This window comes from Leptidea sinapis, chromosome 36, assembly GCF_905404315.1.
Source record: "Leptidea sinapis chromosome 36, ilLepSina1.1, whole genome shotgun sequence".
Lineage (NCBI taxonomy): Eukaryota > Metazoa > Arthropoda > Insecta > Lepidoptera > Pieridae > Leptidea > Leptidea sinapis.
The window spans coordinates 8431331-8455661 of record NC_066300.1 but is presented as its reverse complement, the minus strand read 5'-3'; the positions used below and the strand labels follow the sequence as shown (position 1 = coordinate 8455661).

Here is a 24331-nt window from a genome sequence, read left to right as displayed (position 1 = left end):
GAAAAAACACTCCTTAGCGGCTGTTTAAAGTTAGCGGACCATTATGAGTAAGGGGATTAATTACTTCTCAATACAATACACATGTCACACGTCTACTTGTAGTCATATCTCTCATACTAGATTTATGGCTTACCTTAAATCTAGAATATTATAGTATTCATAACTATGTAGGCACGGCTTATATCACAAGTAAAAAGATATATTATATAGAAAAGTATATTAAAACACAAATAAAATTTGAAAAACAAAATATTATGAACGATGCGGGATTCGAACCCACGACCTCCGGCGTTCCGTGCCGGTGCTCTAACCAACTGAGCTGACCGTTCGAGTACCGCTTCGTTATAAAATTCGGTTTGCTTTGTTCAACTCTCAGGTTGAGGTCCGACACGGAACGCCGGAGGTCGTGGATTCGATCCCGAATCGTTCATAAAATTTTGATTTTCAAATTTTATTTGTGTATTAATCCTAGAAGTGAGGGTTATCACTTTAAAAACATATAATATTGTTAAGTATATTAAAATACGTTTACTCACTCTATTACCTGTAAATTTTCGTGATAGTGGTATGTACAGCTGAGGTGAATAACTTTAATTTAATTTAACATATAAATTGAATATAACTTTCTGTATAATTAGCACAGCAGTAATGATGTCACCGATAAAATATATATTGTCTAATTGTTTAAAATTAAATATGTTATTCAACCGTTTTCAAGATTATAGTAATTGTACTTCAGGCAAATGTTTGAAGTACAATAGTTATAAGCTCCTCTAAATAGACTACACAATAACTCTAATAATAAAATTCAATTTTACTTAAACGTTTTCTAATGTGAGTCTTTAACTCGGTTAAAGACAATTCAAATTCACTTTTTTAAACGCGACTACGAACACCGTCTTTACATGTCGAAAACAAAACACGCTTTTTATTTTTAAAACCGAACTAAATAATAGAAAATATTTCCTGCTTTTTAGTTTGTTGTTTTTATAAAAGCATGTTTTTTAGTTTTTTTAACTATTATTTGCATTGTTGAATTAAAATTCTCTTTGGTATTCGACAATTTCTTAATACCAGATAAATCGGTTAAAGATAGTGGTTGAAATTTAAAATTAACCTCAATTCCTGCCTTATAGACGATAGATGAAAATTTTATAATTTAACTAAAATGTTATTCTGCGAATTTAAAAATGGAATAATTTTATCAAATTATTGTAATGTCATCGGTTCTTTATAAACCTACGAAGTTTGATCTGGCCGTTTCAAGTGGGTCAAATTCGCGCCCAAATGAGTCGGTTACAAACAAACACACATACATGTGAAGCCAATAAAAAGCGCGTAATAGTAAGTAACTGTGAAAAGCTTTTATCAATATGTACAGGCAACATATTTTTTATAATTCAACGTTTCATTTAAAGTTACAGCTCAATCAGTTTTAAATTATCATTTTAAACATTCAAATTGTATTGTTTTCTTCTCTGGCCTACTCCTCCCAAGTATCAGCTCAAACCATTTGAACGCAGAGCTGCTCGAGTTGTCGAAGACCAAGTGCTCTGTGAATCTTGTGAGTTTTACTTTTGCTCAATGACCGGTGTAGGTTTATATTTTTGTAAGAGGATCAGGTGGCTAACAATAACCCTTACGAGTGACAAGTTCCAAATAAAATACTTCAACAATTGAATTAATAATAATTACTTATCTTTTAGATAGACATATAGAAGTAGTTTAAATAAAATTGTCAGTGTGCCATGCTAGCGAGTACTAGTAAGTGAAGTGTTGTGAGATGGCGCGCGGAGCTGTTGTTGTCGCGGCCATCTTGTTGATGCTGCGAGCGGCGCGTGCGCACTACACGCCCACGTGGGCCGTGCACGTGCCCGGCGGCAAGGAGGCTGCAGACTCTGTGGCAGTGGATCACGGATTCATTAATCTGGGAGAGGTGAGTGCTCTGCATTACTTACAAACTTATTCTGAAACAATCTACCACTGTCTTGATGTGATTACCTACCAATTACGACCCTAAACACGACCATCACGTTTACGAAGCATCCGTACACAGACCACTTTTGATTTATTGGGGTTTTTAGGCATTTTATTGAAAGTAATCTGAAAAAATATTGAAATAATATCGTTTTTTGTCTCGCATTTTTAAATTTGGACGGATATATGTTGTTTTAATATTGATAAATTACCAGTGTTTAATTGTTTTTATAAATCAAAAGAAACAATTTGTAGTTGCAATTTTGACTTTTTTTTTTAATCATAGCTAAACACCACGATAACTCAAAAATCGTTTACTTTTGCATCATATGTATGGGGGTTAAAAATTATTGCAAATCATTCAACCCTATCACCTTCTAACGGGAATACGTCGAATTACCAATAACCCTGTATATACTTATATAACTAGCTAAGTGCGTAACTACCTAGATATATACCTTTATTTGACTTCAACCATTTTCAACGTGACGGTAAGATCTTTTGAAGCAGATCTAATCCTCTTATGGCAATGTAATGAACCACAAGAGTCTCCGTGCTAAATCGTAAATAGAATGTTGTTTCATGTGCTGTAGCTTTTTTAAGGCTCGTTTTGGCGTGCGTTAAATTTTTTTCATGACAATAAGTAACGAGACGAGCAGGATGTTTAGCTAAGGGTAATTGATATGCCCTGCCCATTACAAGGCAGTGCCGCTCAGGATTCTTGAAAAATCCAAAAATTCTGAGCTGTAGGTACTACTCCAGTTGCGCTCGTCACATAAGATGCTAAGTCTCATTTGTCCAGTAATTTCACTAGTTACGGCGTCCTTCAGACCGAAACACAATAATGCTTTCACATTACTGCTTCACGGCAGAAATAGGCGTCGATGTGGTACCCATAATCGGCCGGCATACTATGCAAAGGAGCCTCCCACAATTATAGTGTTATAAGAAACTTAGTTATTTCCTTAACACATTATAAAAGAGACGCAGTCTTACTCTACGTTTTATACGTGTGGGTGCGTATTTGTTATTCATTTTGCCAGTAAACACGAATGCGTCATACAAACATGTTATGTATTAAACAGATATTCCTTAGAATTTGAATAGTAGGACATCTATTAAATATTTATTTTTGTCCAATCGTAAATACCATGTGTGATTTTCTTTTTTTAATGACTGTTATTATTTAAAAAAAAATCGAAATGTGTTGAGTGTTTGACTAAGTTATTCACTAGTTTAGTGTTAAATTTTTAAGAGTACGTTACCTAATCTTTTCCAAATGGTTTATAAAATATATAATAATAAAAATCTCAAAAGAGTTATGAGAGCAGAAAAAGTTCTGCAAACATCTAATAAATATGTGAAATAATTTTATACACATTTTATAAGCGAGTATAAATTAGACTTACCAACTAAAACAGGATCGTCTGGATTATACACGCGAGATGTATGGACTGGTGATCGCTTCCGTCGCTATATTTTGAGGGAGGGAACGATCTGCCCCATATCATCGCCCGAGCAGATTTGAAGTCGGTTTTACAGCTCAGAAATTTTGGATTTTTCAAGAATCCTGAGCGGCACTGCCTTGTAATGGGCAGGGCATATCAATTACCCTTCGTGAAAAGTTTTCATTATTCCTGGCTTATCCTGGTGTGTACGAGTAATTGCATATTATTATATGCTTATATTATGTGACCTATACATTATATTCTATATAATAAAACTAACTGACCCGGTAGACATTGGTTTGTACATAATAAATAAAATACTGTTTTTTTTTTTAATTTGTCAATATTTCATAACATCAAGAATTATTGCTTAAAATAATATGCCCCTGAGGGCCTAGCATCAGCTTTTAATAATCGATGAGAATCCGATGCAGTTCAGTTTAGGTACCTAAGCTGAATCACTAAAATTCGTACCATGACGTGCCTTTATTGAATGGCGTTTGGATCGCATAGAAGAATGAACGAAATAAAATTGCGTTTCGAAACCTAAAATGATATGATTTTAGCGGTTCTTTTGCGTAGAAAATACTACAAATAAATTTTAAAATCGCTTTATATCGTCAAATTATAAACCATTAAGCCCTTTTTTGTACTTATTAAATAATAGTAATATAAATAAATATAGTTCTTTGAATTACAAATTAAATGTTTGCTCAGGTGTTTTCGTAAAAGTAACGAGTTACGAACGCGCCTCCATTGATGTCTGATTTGACAGGACCACAGAGTACATTTTTTTTAATTCGTTCTTGCGAATAGGCTATAGCCCGGGCCCTTACTGCCTCTTCTTTAGTATTTTCATTTTTGGTATTTATTTTCAGTGTTTTGTTTTACAAAAAAGTCCAATAAAGTATTCCCATCTCATCTTTCATCAATAAAATTCCTTTTCTGTATGTTTTCTCCATTTATTGAAAGTTATTAACAACATGATTCACTTTCCTCTAAGGAAGCAGCAACTTTTTTCGGATCGCTTATTTTGACAAATAAGCTATCCAGTTTAGGTTGAAATAACACCTCATGGTACGAATGAATGAACGAACTAAATCAGTTTGCGATTAAGTTGATATCTTTTTTGACATTCAATGATGTCAATCATTGCGATTTAATCAGATGATTTGACGTCAACCTAAATTAGATAGCCCTTATCACGTCGTGGCACGAAATAGCAAAGCAGTTCATTTTAGGTTGTCAATTGAATCGCAATAAGAGTTCCCCTGTTGTTATAGTGAAATTGTTTCACAGCAGAACTGTCAAACCGTGCCTCTATAAACTCTCTCATAGAAAATATGTCAATACAGAGCAAATATTGGAAATAAAAATAATTATAGGTCCCAAATCGAAATAAAAACTATCCTATCTTTCAAGTTGGACTAAACTGCACTCCATGAAGTAATCCCCATTAAAATCCGTTCATTAGTTTAGGAGTACACTGGAATTAAACATCAGGACACTGGATTTATAGGTTTCCAAGTTCCAATTCCAATTTGCCCAAGTTGTTTTCGACCTCATTAAAATCATGTTCACATTTAATAATGATCGGAAACGAGACCTGAATATTCAACTGGAAAACCTATTAATTGCTTTGTTAATTATAAACGTTACTCATTTATTATTTACTTATTCGCGGCATTGACCGTTTAATTTAAAGGTTACCGGAAATATTCAAGTTGTTGTAGCTATCACATAAAAATTACAGTTTACACTAATATAAAGAAAGAGTGATTTTGTGACTTTAAGTACATTGTATAAAACAAATATCTATATACTAGCTGACCGGACAGACGTTGTCCTGTTCATAATTTAAAAAAAACTCTCGTGAGTGGAATTTCGTAAAATCCGTTCTTAGCTGATCTCTACTCGGCGAATGGAATATTGCTACCGAATTTCAAGTCTCTTCGCATTATGTTTCCAGAGATATCGTGATGAGTTACTACATAGGTGGAAATCTCTTATTAATACATAGATTGTGTATAATAATCTTAGAGTCGACAATTCTCGAGTCAACATGGATTTTTTCTTTCAACTTTTCAGCGGTCTCGGAAAAATATGAATGTAGTGTCTTTCGATTCAGAATTGCGTCTAGCGTTGAATATTGCAAGTGTGATAATTGTTCAGCTATTAATCTGAGTTTTTTCCTTCTATGAATTCTTGAAAGGCTACAGAATAGATCCCCGTTGGATATTGTTTTAACAATTTACGTTTAATCATTTATTTCAGTTTTAGCTAATTAAGTTTAGGAAATTTAACATTTGTTGCACTACAAATATGTACCGCAGTGATGCCTTGCCGAGTTTTGCCCAGATTTCTATTATACAACAAAAATGTACCACAGTGATGCCTTGCCGAGTTTTGGCCAGGTTGCTATTATACTACAAGAATAAGCCACAGTGAAGCGCGGCCGAGTTTTGGCCAGGTTGCTATTATACTACAAGAATGAGCCGCAGTGAAGCATGGCCAACTTTTAGTAAAGTTGCTCTTACACTACTAAAATGTACCACAGTGATGCCTTGCCGAGTTATGGCCAGGTTGATATTATACTACAAGAATGAGCCGCAGTGAAGCGTGGCCAAATTTTAGTAAGGTTGCAATTATACTACAAAAATGTACCACAGCGATGCCTTGCCGAGTCTGGCCAGGTTGCTATACTACAAGAATAAGCCGCAGTGAAGCGTGACCAACTTTTAGTATGGTTGCTCTTATGCTACAAATGTGAGCCACACTGAAGCGTGGCCGAGTTTTGGCAAGGTTGCCAAACCCAATCTTTGATCTCCTTAAACGTAGGTATATGATGCGTTCGTTAACCTCACAGTGCAATAACCACAACACTCCAAATATTTCTAGAAAGCTGTTCGTTTTCCATATAACACATACACAACATACGTCCACCAAGCTTGACTTGAGTCAAATAACATGGATAAAATTAGTTATTCTGATTCGAATGTATGATTTCAATCCGAAACAAACTCGTAATCATTTAAGTCGCGAAGCGAATATTTGGTTTAAGACAAATAAACTTTATTGGAGACGGATAATATTTATTATAGGTTTTATTTGTCAATCCTACATCAATACAAGTAATTTTTTATCAAATATAAAATAAATAATAAACTAATTTGCTGCAATCTATATCAAATATGGTATGGTAAATCTAGGACTGTATTTATGCGTGTTGGTTTGTTAATTTTTTTTATTAAGTAAGTTTATGATTAAAATTGGTATGTGAAAAAAATATCAAATTACTTATAATACATTATTTCCTTTCTATTCATCCTTTACATTATTTTCCTTGGTTTCCGTGGGCTGACAGGTTAGTTAGGTTGGAACGTATGATGCTTTTCGGATCTTTTTTTAAATTAATTATTCCGAGACTAGTTAAATGCGGAAGACTGAGATTATTCGTTAATTTCTGTTTGGAAACTAGTTCTAGTATTCAATACATTATAAATCTCTAGCATGCAATCAATCGATTATAGCCAATTTAAAAGCAATCAAAATGGGCATGTTTGGTTATGCCGACGTCACTAATACAGTTGCAATATTGTAGAAACAAAGGTATTCCGAAATAATTCATAATTGTACTAAATAACGATATATATATTTTAGGGTGTGTACATTATTGTGTTCATACGTATACAGTTAGATATTTAAAAATTTACACGGGTTGCACTCCGAGAGTACCGGCAGAAGTGAAAACTGGAATATTAACGTTGTGCGTTTCTGAATATTTTGGAATGGGTTGGGAATAATGAATGTCGCACTAATTGCTGTATTTATGAGTATAAAAGTACCTACTAGCATTTATTTAGATATTGACACACTTTTTACAGAAATTATCTTGCCCCAAGTATACGTATATATATATAGCCTGTGTTATGTGTTACAAGACATATTATTGTATTATATATGGTATATTTAATACAATATACTTACTTAAACATAAATAAATTCATATAAACATACATAAATACATTTAAACATCCATGTCTCGGAAACAAACATCCATAATCATCATATAATGCAAGCATTTATACCTACCAGGATTCGAACCCGGCTCTAGCTTAGTAGCTCGTCGTAGACAAATACAACATTAATTTATTGCGTCATCATACACAAAAAATAATGAATGTTAGAAGCATACATCTTTCATCCATAATTTCAACGACTGTCTTACGAATTTTCGATCAGGTCACGTGTCCTGACGCGAGTTTAACATTTTATACCCTATCCAAGAAAAGTACTCAACTCCGCTACGAAAGTTTTTACTTCAAAAACAATGTTTTTACATCGGATTTTATTTCCAGGCTCACGTCAGACAGATAATAAATTTAAAATTCTTTAATTATCAAAGGAAATGTAAATTAAAACCATTCGTATATTTCCGTCACCCATTTCACGGTTGGTAGGTACTAGGGATCCAGAAATAAACTGGAGATTGGATGTAAGAGGAGTGTGTTGTTTATTTAGTGACAAGAGTTTTTACTATTTATATGGTAAACTATTTTCGTTTGAGAGCACTCGTCGTCGCGTGTCAAGGCGGCCGGCGTCGCGATGTTAAGTTAGTAAATATTTACATCATTATATTGTTGAAGCATTGTGTGTTTCATAAACTGTGCCGGCTCGTATACACTATAACAAATATATTTTATTGTTATGAGTTTATTGATTCGTGCGTTGAGCACTTTTATTCTATTTCAACCGACTTCAAAAAAGGAGGTGGTTCTCAATTCGTCAGTATGTTTTTTTTTAATGTTTGTTACCTCAAAACTTTCGTTTTTGTTATATATACTAGCTTTTACCTGCGAATTCGTGCGCGTGCAATCGTTACTTTGGACAGCCTTTTTTTAATATACTCACTTTGTAAATCATACACTACAAACTGCTGCGGCTTATACATTTTTAGAACCTTCCAACTCTTAGAACTTTCATCCCCCTTTTTCACCCCACACAGATCGAAATTTTAAAAAACGTTTAGACAAATATTTATTTATTTCTTATCAAGTGCCTAAACACCAATTGTCATTGTGTTATCTTCGGCAATGACGAACTTTCATACAAACTTTCACCCCCTATTTCAACCCCGCCGTGCCTTTTATTCGCGATAAAAGTTAGCCTATGTCTTTTCGCAAGCTCTTCTCTATCTCTGTACTAAATTGATTCAAAATCGATCCAGTGGCTTAGGCGTTAAAGCGTAACAAACAAACGTACATTGACATTTATAATATTAGTAGGAATTATTTAAGCAAAACTTACAGCTAGATTATTTACTAGTAGACGTATTCTGAAAGCTGTGTGTGGCGGTCACTCCATTCCCAATCTGTGGTATCATTAAGAAAGTCATTTATGTTATAGTAACCTTTACCACACAAACGTTTTTTAACAATTCTTTTGAATAACGTTATACTTTTGTTTTGAACATTTTCTGGGATCTTGTTGTAAACTTACAGCTAGATTATTTACTAGTAGACGTATTCTGAAAGCTGTGTTGTTATTGAATGAGACTAAGCCGTCACGCTAGGCTATAATAACACGCTGGTTCGGTTAAATTCGCCTCTAGTAGACCTGCTCGGTGAGCATAACGTGTTACATATTATTAACATCGCCTTAAAGAAGTGTTCACTTCTGTAGTGTAAGTCTCGAGCACATACCGTTTATTATGTTATCCTGACGGTCTGAGGTCTACTTTCTCCTCTCTGGCATGGTGCAGCATCTCCCTCTAGAGCATAGGTTCTCAACGTGGGTGATAACGCCCCCTTGTGGACGTTTGAGACTTTAGGGGGAGGGGGCAGTAAAATACCCAGCGAAAATTAGGGGGCATTGAGATGGCGCAGATGGGGCGTGGGTAGATTAAAAAATATAGTCTTAAAAGGCAAAAAAGGGTTGAAGGGTCCTATAGCCAGCTAAGGCATCCTCATTATCTCAGTGATTGCGCTGGGGCAATGAGTTAATAAGATTGAACACCTTTTGTCTAAAAGTAACGAGCGCAGTTGCAGGGCCGCTCACAGTTTCGGGTGTTTCCTGTATTGGATGCAGTACGAGTGGACGGTGAGTTTCTTAGATGTTCTCTTGATCTTTTTTTTCCGACCATCAATAAGTTAAAAGGCGAAATATAGTAAACATTATTTGGCGTTGAGTTTATCAAACTTTATCGCAATAATTATGTACTTATTTACTTTATTCCGAAAAAGACAAAGTTCGTGTAATATAAACATATTGATAAGAAAACAGTTTTTAATATTACGAGCAAGGATGATTGAACCTCCGCCTTATCATGGAGGGTATTCAAATTCAAATTCAAATATTTTTATTCATAATAGGATGTGACATCACTTATTGAAAGTCAAAAACTACCACCCATTCCAAAATGAATGCCTCAGACCTGAGAAGAATGGGCGCAACAAACTCAGCGGGCTTTTTTTTTCCATCGAATAAATATGTTTACAAAGTAATATTGTACAATTAAACTTATTATTTAATAGCCTGAGGGCGGTCACTCCATTCCCAATCTGTGGTATCATTAAGAAAGTCATTTATGTTATAGTAACCTTTACCACACAAACGTTTTTTAACAATTCTTTTGAATAACGTTATACTTTTGTTTTGAACAATTTCCGGGATCTTGTTGTAAAAGCACATCGCCCCACAAAAGACTTACTAACTCGACTTAGCCGAGTAGTAGGCATCATAAGTTTATGTCTGTTCCTGGTGTTAACATTATGGCTATGACAGTTTCTGGCAAATTCACTTATGTGCCTATGATCATACATTAAATTATCAAGAATATATTGAGAAGCAACAGTCAAGATGTTAATTTCTTTAAATTTTGCTCTCAATGATTCTTTAGGACCTAGGTTATAAATAGCGCGAATAGCCCTCTTACATATATCAGTATCAAACCAATACAAATAAGAATTTAGTACAAACAAAGACAACGTATATTTCGGATAATCTTATTTCTAGCTACTCACTTAAACTATGATAACAAATTGTACTTCAGTGCGTCCGATAATCATTGTAATGTGTCCTGCCTACAATACAGTGCTTAACGAACTGAAATAGTAAAATAGCTGGCTTTTGCCAGTGCAGTCTGTCATTTTTATTGTATTTTTAATGTCTTATCATATTGTAAATCAAAGTATTAGTATGCAAGACATGCAAAGTAATTTTTAAGTAAGTAACAGGATAGGTCTTATATAAAATTCAAAAAGTTTGGTACGGGACACGACCCGGTGTTTGTTACCAAACTCATCCAAAACGGCTAAACCAATTTGTTTGAATATTTGTGTGTATATCGCAGAGGTCTGAGAATCGACAAACATCAATTTTTTTATACTCCTATCATTTAGGGTTAGTTAGTTCACCCACCCCTTAATATTTTTTTGACAATTTTTTATTTTTATTTTATTGTCATTCAGCATTAAAAAATACAACTTCAAATTTTCACCCGTCTACGACTAGCGACGTTTTAATACGCTAAATATTTAACACAACAATTATTTCGCCATTGTTATTTTATGAAATATAATGTTTTTAACAATTTATTCACGATTTTTTTGCGATTTTGTTGGCGTGGGAATCTGTTGTGACTTATATTTGTATTTGTGGGATTAGGAGAACAATGGGTCGTACTGGCCACCCGATGGTACGTGATCACCAACTATGAAAAGAGAGAGAGAGAGAAGAGCAGTTAGGTGAATGAATTACAAACATAGATCGGCGAGATCCGTGATATAGCGAAGGCATCTATATTATTTCTTGTAACACATTAAAATTTAAAATAAATTGATATTTGTGTTTGTAAAAAGCCACCTAATTATTCATTGTGAAGTCGATGGACGTTGTATTTAATAAAAAAAATACAGGAAATGGTCTCTCTATAACGCTGTAGAGCGGTTCAGCGTTATAGTAAAATACGTTATAGGCGATTCCCGTCTACGGCGTTTTTACGACGCCTTTATTCATAATATTTGATAATAATTCGTAACAAGTATTTCTTATTGTCTGCCTTGTTATAAATATTTTATGAAGGTTTTTAAAGCATAAATTTAATAAAATAATTTAATTCGCTAATAACACAATTGACACACGTACATAGGTACGCGAAGCTAATAATGAACTGCAAAGAGGATGTATATACTTCGTAATATGTACAAATCATTATAAATTTCACAGTACAGAAATAGGTATGTGAGAAATCCCCGCGTTTATTATATATACACCCGTGTTATACGCGGGTGCTTGAAATCGTGTAAAATCAAAAATCGCTATAAGATTCCCTCGCTATAGGGAGTATAACCGTATTATGATGATTCTATGAGTTAATGAAGACTTATTTCTCAAAATATCAGCAAATCTTGCGTTATTACCGTGGTTATGACGAGTAAGGATTATTTACCATCAGTGACCCGGATTGTCAATCGTTCTCCAATCTAAACAAACGAATGTTTCACCATTCGTCACAGTCTTTGTCGCATGTGAAAGCATTAGTGATGCACTAATGTACTTGCAGCTGCCAGAATACGACGCTAGAAAATGTATTAATCTGCCAACAATATTTGTACTTTCATCAACATAAATAATAGATTGAATGAAATCAATTGAATCAACCTACTACGAATAATTACACACCAAAATAAGGGGTTTCAATGTTTCAACAACCCACTAAGATGGGGCTTTTAATTTAATTAACTTTCCCAAATTGTAATCGCTGGAATCGTATCCATATAATTGGTTTTCCATTTTTAGATTCTTCAAGAGGTAATATTGTTTTTTTTCTATTTCTATTTTTTAGTTTATAATTATTATTTATTAGTAACGTCACTAATATCGTACAGTTACTGGTTTTTCCTTTGCTCTATTGTGAATCATCGGGTAGTTTTTCCGTCACGTCTAGTGACGTGTCAATACAACTAACATCGATTTTTTTTTTTATATGAGAGGGGGCAAACGGGCAAGAGGCTCACGGGATGGGGAGAGGTGAGGCAACCGCCCATGGACATCCGCAACAACAGGTATGTCAAGAAATGCGTTGCCGGCCTTTAGGTGGGAGTATGCTTTTTTCTTGAAGGTCCCTAAGTCGTATCTGTTCGGGAAGACCGCTGCCGGTAGTTGATTCCACAAAGTGGCTGTGCGAGGCAAGAAATTTCGAAGAAAACGCGCGGTTGTAGAATGCCAGACGTCTACGTGATGCGGATATACAACTTAACTACCAAACAATTAATGACGGATACATCCCTTAGAAATCTTTATCCCATCTTTAAGTGTTGCGCTCAATGGTACAGGGTGATGGAGATCCGTTGCGGTCCACTAAGTTAGTCATTATTATTGTTTTACTTGACGACGTATCCTTTTAGATTTCGCCAATGAGAGCAAGTTAGTTACGCGACACGATTTACATAGTATTTCAAAGTCAAAAATACTTTATGTGACATAAAATCAACAGATTGTATTTTTATTTTTTTTTATTTTATGAAAATAAGGGACGAGACGATCAGGACGTTCAGCTGATGGTAATTGATACGCCCTACCCATTACAATACAGTGCCGCTCAGGATTCTTGAAAAACACAAAAAATCTGAGCGGCACTACAATTGCGCTCGTCACCTTGAGACATAAGATGTTAAGTCTCGTTTGCCCAGTAATTTCACTAGCTACGGCGCCCTTCAGACCGAAACACAGTAATGTTTACACATTACTGCTTCACGGCAGAAATAGGCGCCGTTGTGGTACCCATAATCTAGCCGGCTTCCTGTCCAAAGGAGCCTCCCACTGGTATTGGTACTGTTGTTCATCAACTTCAATCACCAAAAATTCAATTCAAACACATGCTAATTTCACAAAAGTTTACACGTAGGTACATATTTTAAAAATAATGCAATCCAGTCAAACAATACTCAAAATCCATAAAAAATAACAACTATAATAATTATTAAATTCCACATTGTAATATCGTTTACGTGATCATCAATACTGTAATACTCGTAAGCCTTCGGCATGAGTCTGCGTTCAATAAATGATTTTAATTTATTTATTGATAATTCAGACACTTTTTGGTAATTTATTGTAAAATTTAATTCCAGTACATGTAAAAGCATTGTTTATTTTACAGAGCCTAGACAATATGACTAATATTGTCACTGCAGTGGGGAAACCAGCTCCTGCGGCTGACTTCGTTCGTTTTGGTACACATATGTTTCGTTTCAATATAGCTTTCTTTCCCGTTTTTTTTTCGTTTTTTTAATATTTTTAACTCCGTTTGCGCCAAATTTCATTTTGATCGATTGAGGCGTGAAAGCGTAAAGAACAAACAAACCGATTTACATTCTTATCCTACTAATATTATAAATGTGAAAGTTTGTATGTCTGGATGTATGTTTGAACTTCTTTAACGCAAAATCTACTGAATAGATTTTGATGAAAATTTACAATAATATAGCTTACACACCAGAATAACAAATAGGTTATAATTTATAAAACTATAGTGTGAATTATACAAAATATAAAAGAAGTGTTATTGTTACTAATGAATACAATTAGCGCCATCTCTTATCAACTAGCAAGCACAAGATCAATTTATATTTGCCGGGTCAGCTAGTTTATAATATTCGTAATATATTTATTGATTTAGCCGTTACTTTGCGGAAATCCATAATTATACAAATGATTTAAGTTTTCTTTAGTGTTATTTCCGCCAATATTTGTTTTTAAAAAAATTCGACACGTGTTTCGAATTAACACTAAAGAAAACTTAAATCATTTGTATATTCGTAATATTCAAAATTTATAATTTGTTTAAATAGGAAATTGAACCCATAAATGCTATTTTAATTAAAGCATGCTGAAGCTAGACAATTTCATGGTAAAATATCGTCATGTCTCTCGAACTCATTAAGTAATTCTTAGTAAGCTTTTCATTGGACAATTTTCGGTGATTTATTGATAGAACTACACCTGGACTTTTGCTGTGGCTTAATTGACCGATGATCAAAAATTAAGTGTTTTTTATATATTTTTTTATTATTACCATCATCCCTATTACTTCTTTTACAAACTTCTTTTCCCCCTCACCCAGAAAAAAATAAATACATAACATTGTTAATTTTTCTCTTGGTATTTATAAATTAAACTACCTATCATGTGTTGAATTTACAAAAGAAAAGCCTATAAGTACATAAACTTACGACTCCCCTTTCCTTCCCCGTAGAGAATCTTTAATTAATCTCATATAAGTACATAGGTCTAACAAAAGTATAATAAATTGATCCCCGAAGAAACTGTCCGAAGTGGTGACTTCGTATAACACACATAAGGCGTTTATTTTCTTAAAATTTATTCCGAATTTTATTATTATTTAGAATTATTTTTGATGTAATTTTTAATATACTAGATACTACTATCGCTTCGGAAACAAATGGCGCCCTGAGAGAGACGAAGCGGCGCAAGAAACTCTCCCAGCATTCTTTTTTTGCGCTCTTTTTAATAAAATATATAATATTGTACTGTCTCTGTCAATCTAGTCCCAGGCTGTCCGATCACTTAGATATTCAGCTGTGGAGTAGTAGGATTTTGACAGAGTCATTTCTCAATATATTTTTTTAATTTATTTATATATAATGCCTGAACAGTGGCTGGGACTTTATTATAAAAGTGAACCGTGAAGTGAGTGTGTGTAAGAACCTATGTATGCAAGTATATCGCAAGCTATTTCTATTTTAATTGAGTAACATAATCTCTTCACCCTGCACTAAACTTAATGGCGCAGATATATTTACGTGTATTCTGGTTTCCTAAAACGGCTCCCACGCAAGGCGGAAAATAAATGTATGGTTAATGTTTATCGCTTGGCCACCCGTGAGGAACCGGCCGTAGCCGACCAACACTGATCTTGAGATCATTGTTCGAACGTCGCTAACCCTTGCTTTAGCGGAGTGTTTTTGCAATGCTTCTTATGTTTAGAGTAAAACAGTATGGTTGTTTATTTTGTTTTTATTATGTATTCATTATGTTGATCATCATATCCACAAGATGGACCGACGATCTGGTCAAGACCGCCGGAATAGGTTTGATGAGGTCAGCGCAGGACCGATCGCCGTGGAGGACTTTGGGGGAGACCTTTGTCCAGCAGTGGACGTCTTCCGGCTGATGATTATGATGATAATGTATAAAATTACCCCAGAAACAATTTCCTGGACTCTATTTATATGACTGATTGACCAAAGTTATTACAGAGTGTGTTGAGGATTTTTTTTAATTTCATGTTAACTTTTACGTGCTGATTTAAATTAGCCGAACAGAAGATACAATTATAAATTTGAGATTTAGAGCTACTGTATTCAAAATTTAAATTTAATTTAATTTCTTAAAGGAAATGTGAAGAGCAATGTATTCAGGTGGTGGGGAATAAAATAAACATTTTGGCGATGGACAGAGGGTGTGCCAAGGCTTGAAAATGTTGAAATAGAGGAAAAAATGAGAGAAAATAAACTGCACTGGCTTGGAGACGTAAAGCGTCGTAATCAAGACCATCTGGACAGATCCTTAATAGCAGAGGACATCCACTGTCTACCTTGAAAAGAACCATTCATATGTGTTAAGCCCATAGCTTAACGCCGCAATGGACCCATTGACAATGGAAATTGATAAGAACCTTAGGTTAGTAATAAGTCTGTCCTCGCACTTGTCTAACTTCTAGCATCAATGATGAATCGTTCTTATGACAATAATACCTTTAAAATCTACAAATTTAATTTAAATTGTGTTCGAGAATTATTTATTGTTTCGAAAGAGCCCTGTGAAACTTTTAAATAAGGCTAAATTCACATTCCGAGTAAACATTCCTTATATGAATTGTGTTATTTTGTTTGAATAACAATAAATTAATTATATGTAGGTTATCCAAATGTTTACAGCTTTGTTAATGTTAATTCCACCAATATTTGTTTTTAAACAATTCGACACGCGTTTCACCTCTACACGAAGCATTCTCAGGAGATGTTGACTCGCACAAACTCTGGCACGAGGATCTCGCATTGTTTAAAGACTATTGAATTGAATATTGGCGGAATTAACACTAAAGAAGACTCAAAACATTTGGATAGTTATGGCTTTCCGCAAAGTAACGCCTACTTCAATAAATTTTCTATATGTAGGTTATAATTCTCTAAATACCTCTCGCGAAACTGTATTGCCCTGGCATATTGGTTGGCATAGTTAACTTTGTTATTTATTATATAAATGGCTTCATACTATACTAGAAGAAATTTTTTTCAAAACACGCCATAACAAGATCTCATCAGGGAGAAGTAATGTCCTCATTGTTAGTCAGGTCTTTGATTAAAAGTTAACTTCAAATATGTATACGAATTACAAACGGTATACAAAGAAACCAAGATTTTAAATAATAATTAAGTACTTTCTTTACGTTTCGCTTTGAACACTTTTTTCGGTTGATTGATATTTAAGTTTTATTATTAGTTATATACTACTAGCTGACCCGAAACACATTGTTCTGTTGATAATAAAAAAAAATCTAGTCTCGACGCCTTATGGTTCCAGAGATATCATTTAACATCGATATTCATTTTTCTTGTCCATAACAAAACAATGAAACTTCTACAATAGTTGTATTGTTTTATCAATATTTCCGCTGATGCGACCGGACGTGCAATCATTCGAGACGTCGGCATTTTGCCAAAATGCGTTGGCGCCCGACGAGTTTCGGCTGCAGACCTGACTCAGAACTATGTCGCACTCGCATACCACGCGCTCACGAGTCGATATATGATTAGAGAAACGCCAATGTTTATTGTCACATGCTCAGGAGATCGATGTAATAACATATTATAAAAATATTATTTACTTTGTTACTTCATTACGTTAAAGTCAAATATTTATGCAAATAGTTAATAAAAATACTCGTGAATTCTAGTTATCAGATCAGTTAGATTGCCATCGTCATTACGAACACGAAAAGCTCGTTAGTTGAGAAAATCTAACAATTAGAAACTGGTACCTACTTACATAGTATATGCTCCCGGTCTTCCCTCTGGGCGGGCTGGTTTGCCACGCATTGATAATATACTTCCCTGGCTTCTTTATCGGAACGAAGTTCCTTACGGCAGGCTTGGAGGGGATAGGGATTTTGCCTCGCAACCGAACTGAAAAAAATGTGATAGTATGCCGCCGTTGCACATGAGGAATGACACCCTGGCCCATACGGTAAAAGAGAAAGCCGAGCTCCTGTGCGCTCTTTTCGCCTCCAACTCGACTCTTGACGACAACGGAAAAACACCGCCGACCATCCCGCGGTGTCAGAGCTCTATGCCTGAAGTACAGTTCAGACAGAAAACTGTTAGGCGAGCTCTGTTTTATATCAATATAATTATCATATCAATGATATGTTGGACACCTCCAACATGCATTGCTATGCAGATGACAGCACTGGTGATGCCGTATACACGGGCCATGCAGGTCTCTCTCGGGAAATCGTCTACCAGTGCCGGGAGAAACTTGTGTCTTCTATCGAGTCCTCTCTCGAGAACGTCGCGGAATGGGGTAAATTGAACCTTGTCCAATTTAACCCCCAGAAGACTCAAGTTTGCGCGTTTACCACTAAAAAAACCCCATTTGTCGTATCACCGCTCTTCGAGAACACTTCTCTTAAAGCCGCGCCTAGTATCGGAATACTGGGTCTCGAAATCTCGAGCGATTGCCAATTACGTGGCCATCTGGAGGGCAAAGCCAAATTGACTTCGAAGAAGCTGGGCGTCATCAATAGAGCACGGCAATACTTCAAGCCGGCCCACATTCTAGCGCTCTACAAAGCGCAGGTCCAGCCACACATGGAGTATTGCTGTCATCTCTGGTCTGGTGCACCCCAGTATCTGCTCGATCCATTTGACCGCGTGCAACGTAGAGCAGCTCGAATTGTCGGGGACTCAGTGCTCTGTGAACGGCTGGATCACTTGGCGTTGCGTAGAGACGTCGCTTCATTGTGTGTCTTCTACCGCATTTATCACGGGGAGTGTTCCGAAGAGCTGTTTAACCTGATTCCTGCCGCCGAATTTCACCATCGCAGGACACGCCACAAGTTAGGATATCATCCCCACCATCTGGATGTGTGGCGGTCCTCCACAGTGCGGTTTTCAAGAAGCTTTCTCCGTCGTACTACAAAGCTGTGGAATGAGCTTCCTTGTGCGGTGTTTCCGGGACGATACGACATAGGTACCTTCAAAAATCACTTAACACCAGGAGACCCGTACGCTAGTTTGTCCTCCTATTCCATAAAAAAAAAATAGTAAAACCGTAAGAAAAATCCGTGGAAAAAAGTGCGTGGAAAAGTGCGTGGAATAAAACCGTTAAATGAGACGTGCGCAGGCGCGATTGTGGCATACACAAGCGAGTAGTGTATATATTATCAATATTATTATATTAATATATGATAACGATTTTAGCAATATTAGAACGATTTTTTTTGCAATTTGTGTCGATTCTACATTAGCCGAAGGAACTTCGTTCCTACCTGGTGTCCCACGACACCACATCATTTAATGAAATTAAGGGATGAGACGAGCAGGACGTTCATTATCATGTTTATTGTTTTAGCGATAATTCCGACCGGACGCAACGACTTGAAACGTGGGCAATTTGCCAAACTGCGTTGGCGCAATGACTTTCGGCTGCTGACCTGACTTCGCATTCATATCGTATTCATATATTATTCGCGCACGAGTCCGTATTATAATTAGAAGAACGCTAAAATGAATATACATATATACTTTGTTGGACACAAATAAAAATACTGAGTCATTATGAAATAAACGAAAATTATAAACTTCTATATACTACACATCTCTTAACAATCTAATTGTTAACATATCTTTCTATTTTATCATCATAATTACATAATTAATTAAAATATTAATTATTAAAAACCTCATAAGTGATGTTTATTGAAAAAATCGTTTACAAGAAGTAATATAAACTACTAAATTGAAATACGTAAATTCATTTAAACAGCTCATTGTAGTTATTAGCGGAACCGACAGACGTCGACAGCGCCACCCATCGAGTCTAATTATTTCAAGTTCAATCCAAAATAAGCAAATATCGCGCTGACTTGGTGGTAAGTGTTAGCGCTCCCCGCGCGCTCCTTTTGACATATTGTTGCGTCACTAATTTCGAGCACTCGGGACATACAAAAACTAGGGCTGATACACACAGTCCCCTCTCATTTTGCGATCGTGATTCCTTGCCCTGTTGGAATGTATTTACCAATCACTTCTATCTCCGAGACCTAGAGAAAACACAACTTGTTGCTTGATATGCAAGCACTTGAGATCCTTTGAGATCATCTACTCCCAGTTTTAGTTACTCTGGTTAGATACTACTCGCACCACTTACATGTGAATTCGCGACTTAAATTGCCATATTATTCGGTTCACACTCACTGCTCTTGATATGTTCACACTTCACACGCTGCTATCATTCGTTTTGATTTACGCATCACCCAGAACTGTCTTCAATCTTGGTGTAAGGGTTAAAATATTGTACTTACGAACATCGTTGTAATTAAAAGTAACATTTATTGGGTTATTTTGGAAGTGTTGTAGGAAAAAGCGACACCGGAGGCAAGCAATATAAATAATAATAATATTAATCTAAATTATTAGTACTTACATTTAAACATTTGTTGGGGTTTTCTTCACTTTTTATGCTTATTATTACATAAATAGGCAGTTGCTCGTACGTAATGTACATAGTCCTTACTCAACAGTTACTGTTGAGGCCTCGGTTTAGAGGCGAAACACGTGTTAAAGTCGTTTATTAACATTAAAGAATATCATTTATAACGTTCAAATAGCATTTCCACAAAATAATGCCTCAATATAATATCAAGTTTTGTTTCCGAATTGCCACTATAGCTGGCTCAAGCTCAAAATAGAATCAGCTTAACCCGCCATCTTCAGTTTCGCAGGGGGCCCGTATGATATAGGTGTAGAGTACAGGGGCGCCCTGCGACCTCGCACCTCGGGTCCCTGCTTCAAGGTGACGCGTGGTATCGTTCGAGATACACCGTCGGTTGTCGCCGTCGAGTGCGGCATGTTTTATTGGCGACCATTTTAGCAATAACATTAACCCCCTTATTCTTATAGTCTGCTAACTTAAAGCATTGCTAATTCTCACTCTGTTTTCTTCCATTGACCTAAGTCAGAATGAGAAAAAACACTCCTAAGCGGCTGTTTAAAGTTAGCAGACCATTATGAATAAGGGGGTACAACAATAGCGGAGCCCAGTTTGTCCTTCTGGTGCTTTAGTCGCTAAGAATTTATGTAACCAGATAAGAATCTTCATATAGGTATTTAAAATTAACTATTGGATTATTGAAACAGTATAAATGTTGAGACCTACCACTCAATAGGAAGAGAAATGCCTCAGGGCTATGAATAACAAGCGCAAGAAAGTGTTCGGTATTTTTAAAGTATAACTTTCTTTTTGTGATATTGATTGAGACTCGTCTGTCACGCTATGTAACGCTAGGTCGTCCAAAATCAGCTGGGACTGACTAAAGGAGCGCGGTTACTCTCATCAACATTTACCAGGGTGTATGTACAGTATACTTGTATATCGTATTATCAAGACATGATGAAGCTTTTATTAATTCTGATGTGATTTTTTTTATAGTATATTTTGGTTCTTTAAAGACTGGACCGTTTTTTTTTACTTTACTTCTGACTTCTATATATATAAGAGATTTCCACGTATATAGTCACTCATCACGATATCTCTGGAACCATTAGAGCTAAAGACTTAAAATTTGGTAGGAATATTCTTTTCACCGAGTAGAGGTCAGCTAAGAAATGGATTTTCCAAAATTCCATCCGAAAATTTTTTTTAGTATGAACTAGTGTCAGCTAGTAATATATATTTGACAACAAAAGACTTGAAGACTGACTCGACTTAGTTGTTATCACAATGTTCGAATCTCTCGTTTCTCTTCTGCACCACAAAAATCGTATTTAATTGGTGTAAAAGTAATAATCAAGTTCCATTTTTAATTTTAATCCGTTCGACTATGGGGCGCTATCTATTTTGTTTATATCTCAATCATCGTTCTAAAATTTTGTTTCAATTACAATAAACTATGATTATGATTGAGGCAATGAGTTTCTTGCCACTACTTCTCTGTAGCTCTTTATGAAGTGGCGGAAAATTCATTTACCGAGAGAAGTATTTTTTTTTTGACATTCATAACTGTCATTTCGTCACCTACATGAATAAAGTGATTTTGATTTGATTATAAGTCACTTGCTGATATTTGTACACCTACTTGTACTCTGGACAGTGTCTGTACCTTAAATTCCCTTCTAAACAATAGGACATACAGGTACTCTGGAAAATGTGTGTACATTTAATTCCCTTTTAAACAATAGTGCATACTTGTAGGCAGCCCGATGTCTCGTAATTATTATTACAATCATTTGTTCGAACAAACAATGGAAGGTGACGAATCTGTTCAATACGAGGTAGTTCTTTGGGTATTGTGAAATTGAAAAAGCTATTGTTACGGTGGATTACCACTACGCGTTGGTTCCATTCGTTGAAAAAATAATATTTTAAAATATTAAAGTTGTATGTAAATAGGATATTAGAGCAGTTACTTCATAAAATAGTTTTGTACAGAACGAGAAGTAAAAGCCGAAAGAAGATTTTAAATATTTGATTGTTTTTGAGTTTTATTTTACTAATATGATACCTACTGAGTCATTTAGCACGTGCGCCATATTTATATACCAGTTGAAAGCTCTTTGCACAGGATTCCGGCTAGACTATGGGTACCACTACGGCCCCTATTTCTGACGTGAAGCAGTAATGTGTAAGCATTATTGTTTTTCGTTCTGAAGGGCACGGTAGCTAGTGAAATTGATGGGCAATGAGACGACCGCAATTATTGTAGTGCCGATCAGAATTTTTGGGATTTTCAAGAATCCTGAGCGGCACTACATTGTAATGGGCAGGGCATATCAATTATCATCAGCTGAACGTCCTTCTCGTCCCTTATTGTCATTTAAAAAAATTATAATCTAGTTTAACCTTTTTTTTAAGATTTCATAATATATAGTCCTGTTAGGTATACCAAAAGATATACCAAAATTGCTTTAAAAAGATCATTAGTTTGACTTTTCCATGTGGCATCTATAACGCTGAAACTACCCTCTAAATTGTATATTTTTTGATTAACCACTAGCTTCTAATATATTGCGATCATACATATCAAGCATTTGCTGTGTTATTTACAACAAATGATAAACACTTGTTTTAAAAAAGTTCCATTACAAATATGTGTTTTACTGTTGTTTTGCGTTCAACAATTTTCAGACATAGCTTATATTTAAACAAGAGCCGAAGATTGTCTAAGGCGTGTCTAACGGATTGATAATAGTTAAAATATATAAAAAATAAAAAACATTGCGTGCGTCCACAGTACACATGTCAGAAGTGAAACCTGCATGGCGCATGAACCTCTAAACTGCATATGAATTCCTGGTACGTGTTGCTAGGATGACACATGATTTCAGCCGCTATGAAAGACATTCCTACCACCACTAATATATATAATTATATGTTCTCCTGGTGTCTATACTCGCGCCATACTTAAGACAATCTCTTCTTTCACTATGATCGCCTGGTACCAAAACATTGTAGTATGCTTCCTATCTCATTATCTACCATGTTAAATATTATGAATTGATGTGACTGCTCTTTTTACTGACGCTTTTTCGTTTCATCGACTTTCAAATCACAATGATGATAAAGAAGTTTTCACTTCAATAGTATGCATATTTCTGTCTCATTCTTTGCCGCCTTCATCCTACACATTTTTGTATTTGTGTCTCTTACATGTCGTTTTTTTCCGTTGCATCCGGTTTGAAATCACAACGATTCTAAAGAAGTTTCACTTCAATAATAAGATTATAATATGATGGCAGATAAATGACAGCTGTCAAAAATTGCGTTCCATTCCTTTATTTGTTCCTGTGCGCCTCAGTTTATGTCGTGCTTGATGAAATTCAGTTAAACACAAGCTAAACACTGTTTTATAATAGAAAAAGATGAACTATACGTTTGACGTTATTGTACTTTGGTCACTGTTTAAGCCATGTTTAATTATTTTTTTGCAATAATACAGTTGATATTTAACATTCAACTAATCTTAATTAAATTAATTGTCAACTCACTTAGTGTTTTCTAAACGCACTGTTTCTATAAGAGCTCAAAATTTTTAATAATGCTAGTCCCATTTAACGCTAAGTTAAACTAACCCAATGAAAGTCCGTTTGGAATGTCGCTTAGTGTGAACTCACCATTAATATTTCAGAACAATTGATCGCCTACAATGATACCCGACAATGTAAGATCCAGTAAGGGGTAGGATAGTCTTTTGTTATCGTCAGTTTAAGTTTCCCCCGCATTGGTGTGGGGAGGGAGATGAGACAAGCTGTGGTGAGAGGTGCATTCCCGGAGCCTCAGTCTTAACCAGTACAGTGTTCCCTCAAATCAAAATAATAATTTATCATCTTAATTGAAACCATGTTAGTGATTTACAGATGGCTGGCATGTTATTGTCTGATTTGTAGAATGCTTCCAATTTCCATTTGAGGGATTCAGGTTCTGTTTTCGTAGTTAGACATATATTTCCTCAGTTTTCAGTTTATTTGATACAAAGCTAAGTTAGGTCCTAATGTTGTAACGGGCAATACCAATTGAATATCTAAGTTATCGGACAGATTGGACTAGATTATGATTATTTTATAGCAATAACAATGACACTACAATATTGTAAATTTTATTAA

General features: G+C 35.3%; 1 protein-coding gene across 5 annotated transcripts in view; it reads left to right on the top strand.

The window, feature by feature from the left end:
* The window catches only part of LOC126975438 (furin-like protease 1), a 222368-nt gene that overhangs the window by 10327 nt on the left and 187710 nt on the right, over window positions 1-24331 (top strand). For all 5 annotated transcript variants that reach the window (XM_050823323.1, XM_050823325.1, XM_050823324.1 and 2 more), the window contains exon 2: window positions 1707-1936. In XM_050823323.1, the coding sequence (XP_050679280.1) occupies window positions 1784-1936 (153 nt within the window). In that variant the 5' untranslated portion in view covers window positions 1707-1783. The remainder of the gene's footprint in view (window positions 1-1706; window positions 1937-24331) is intronic.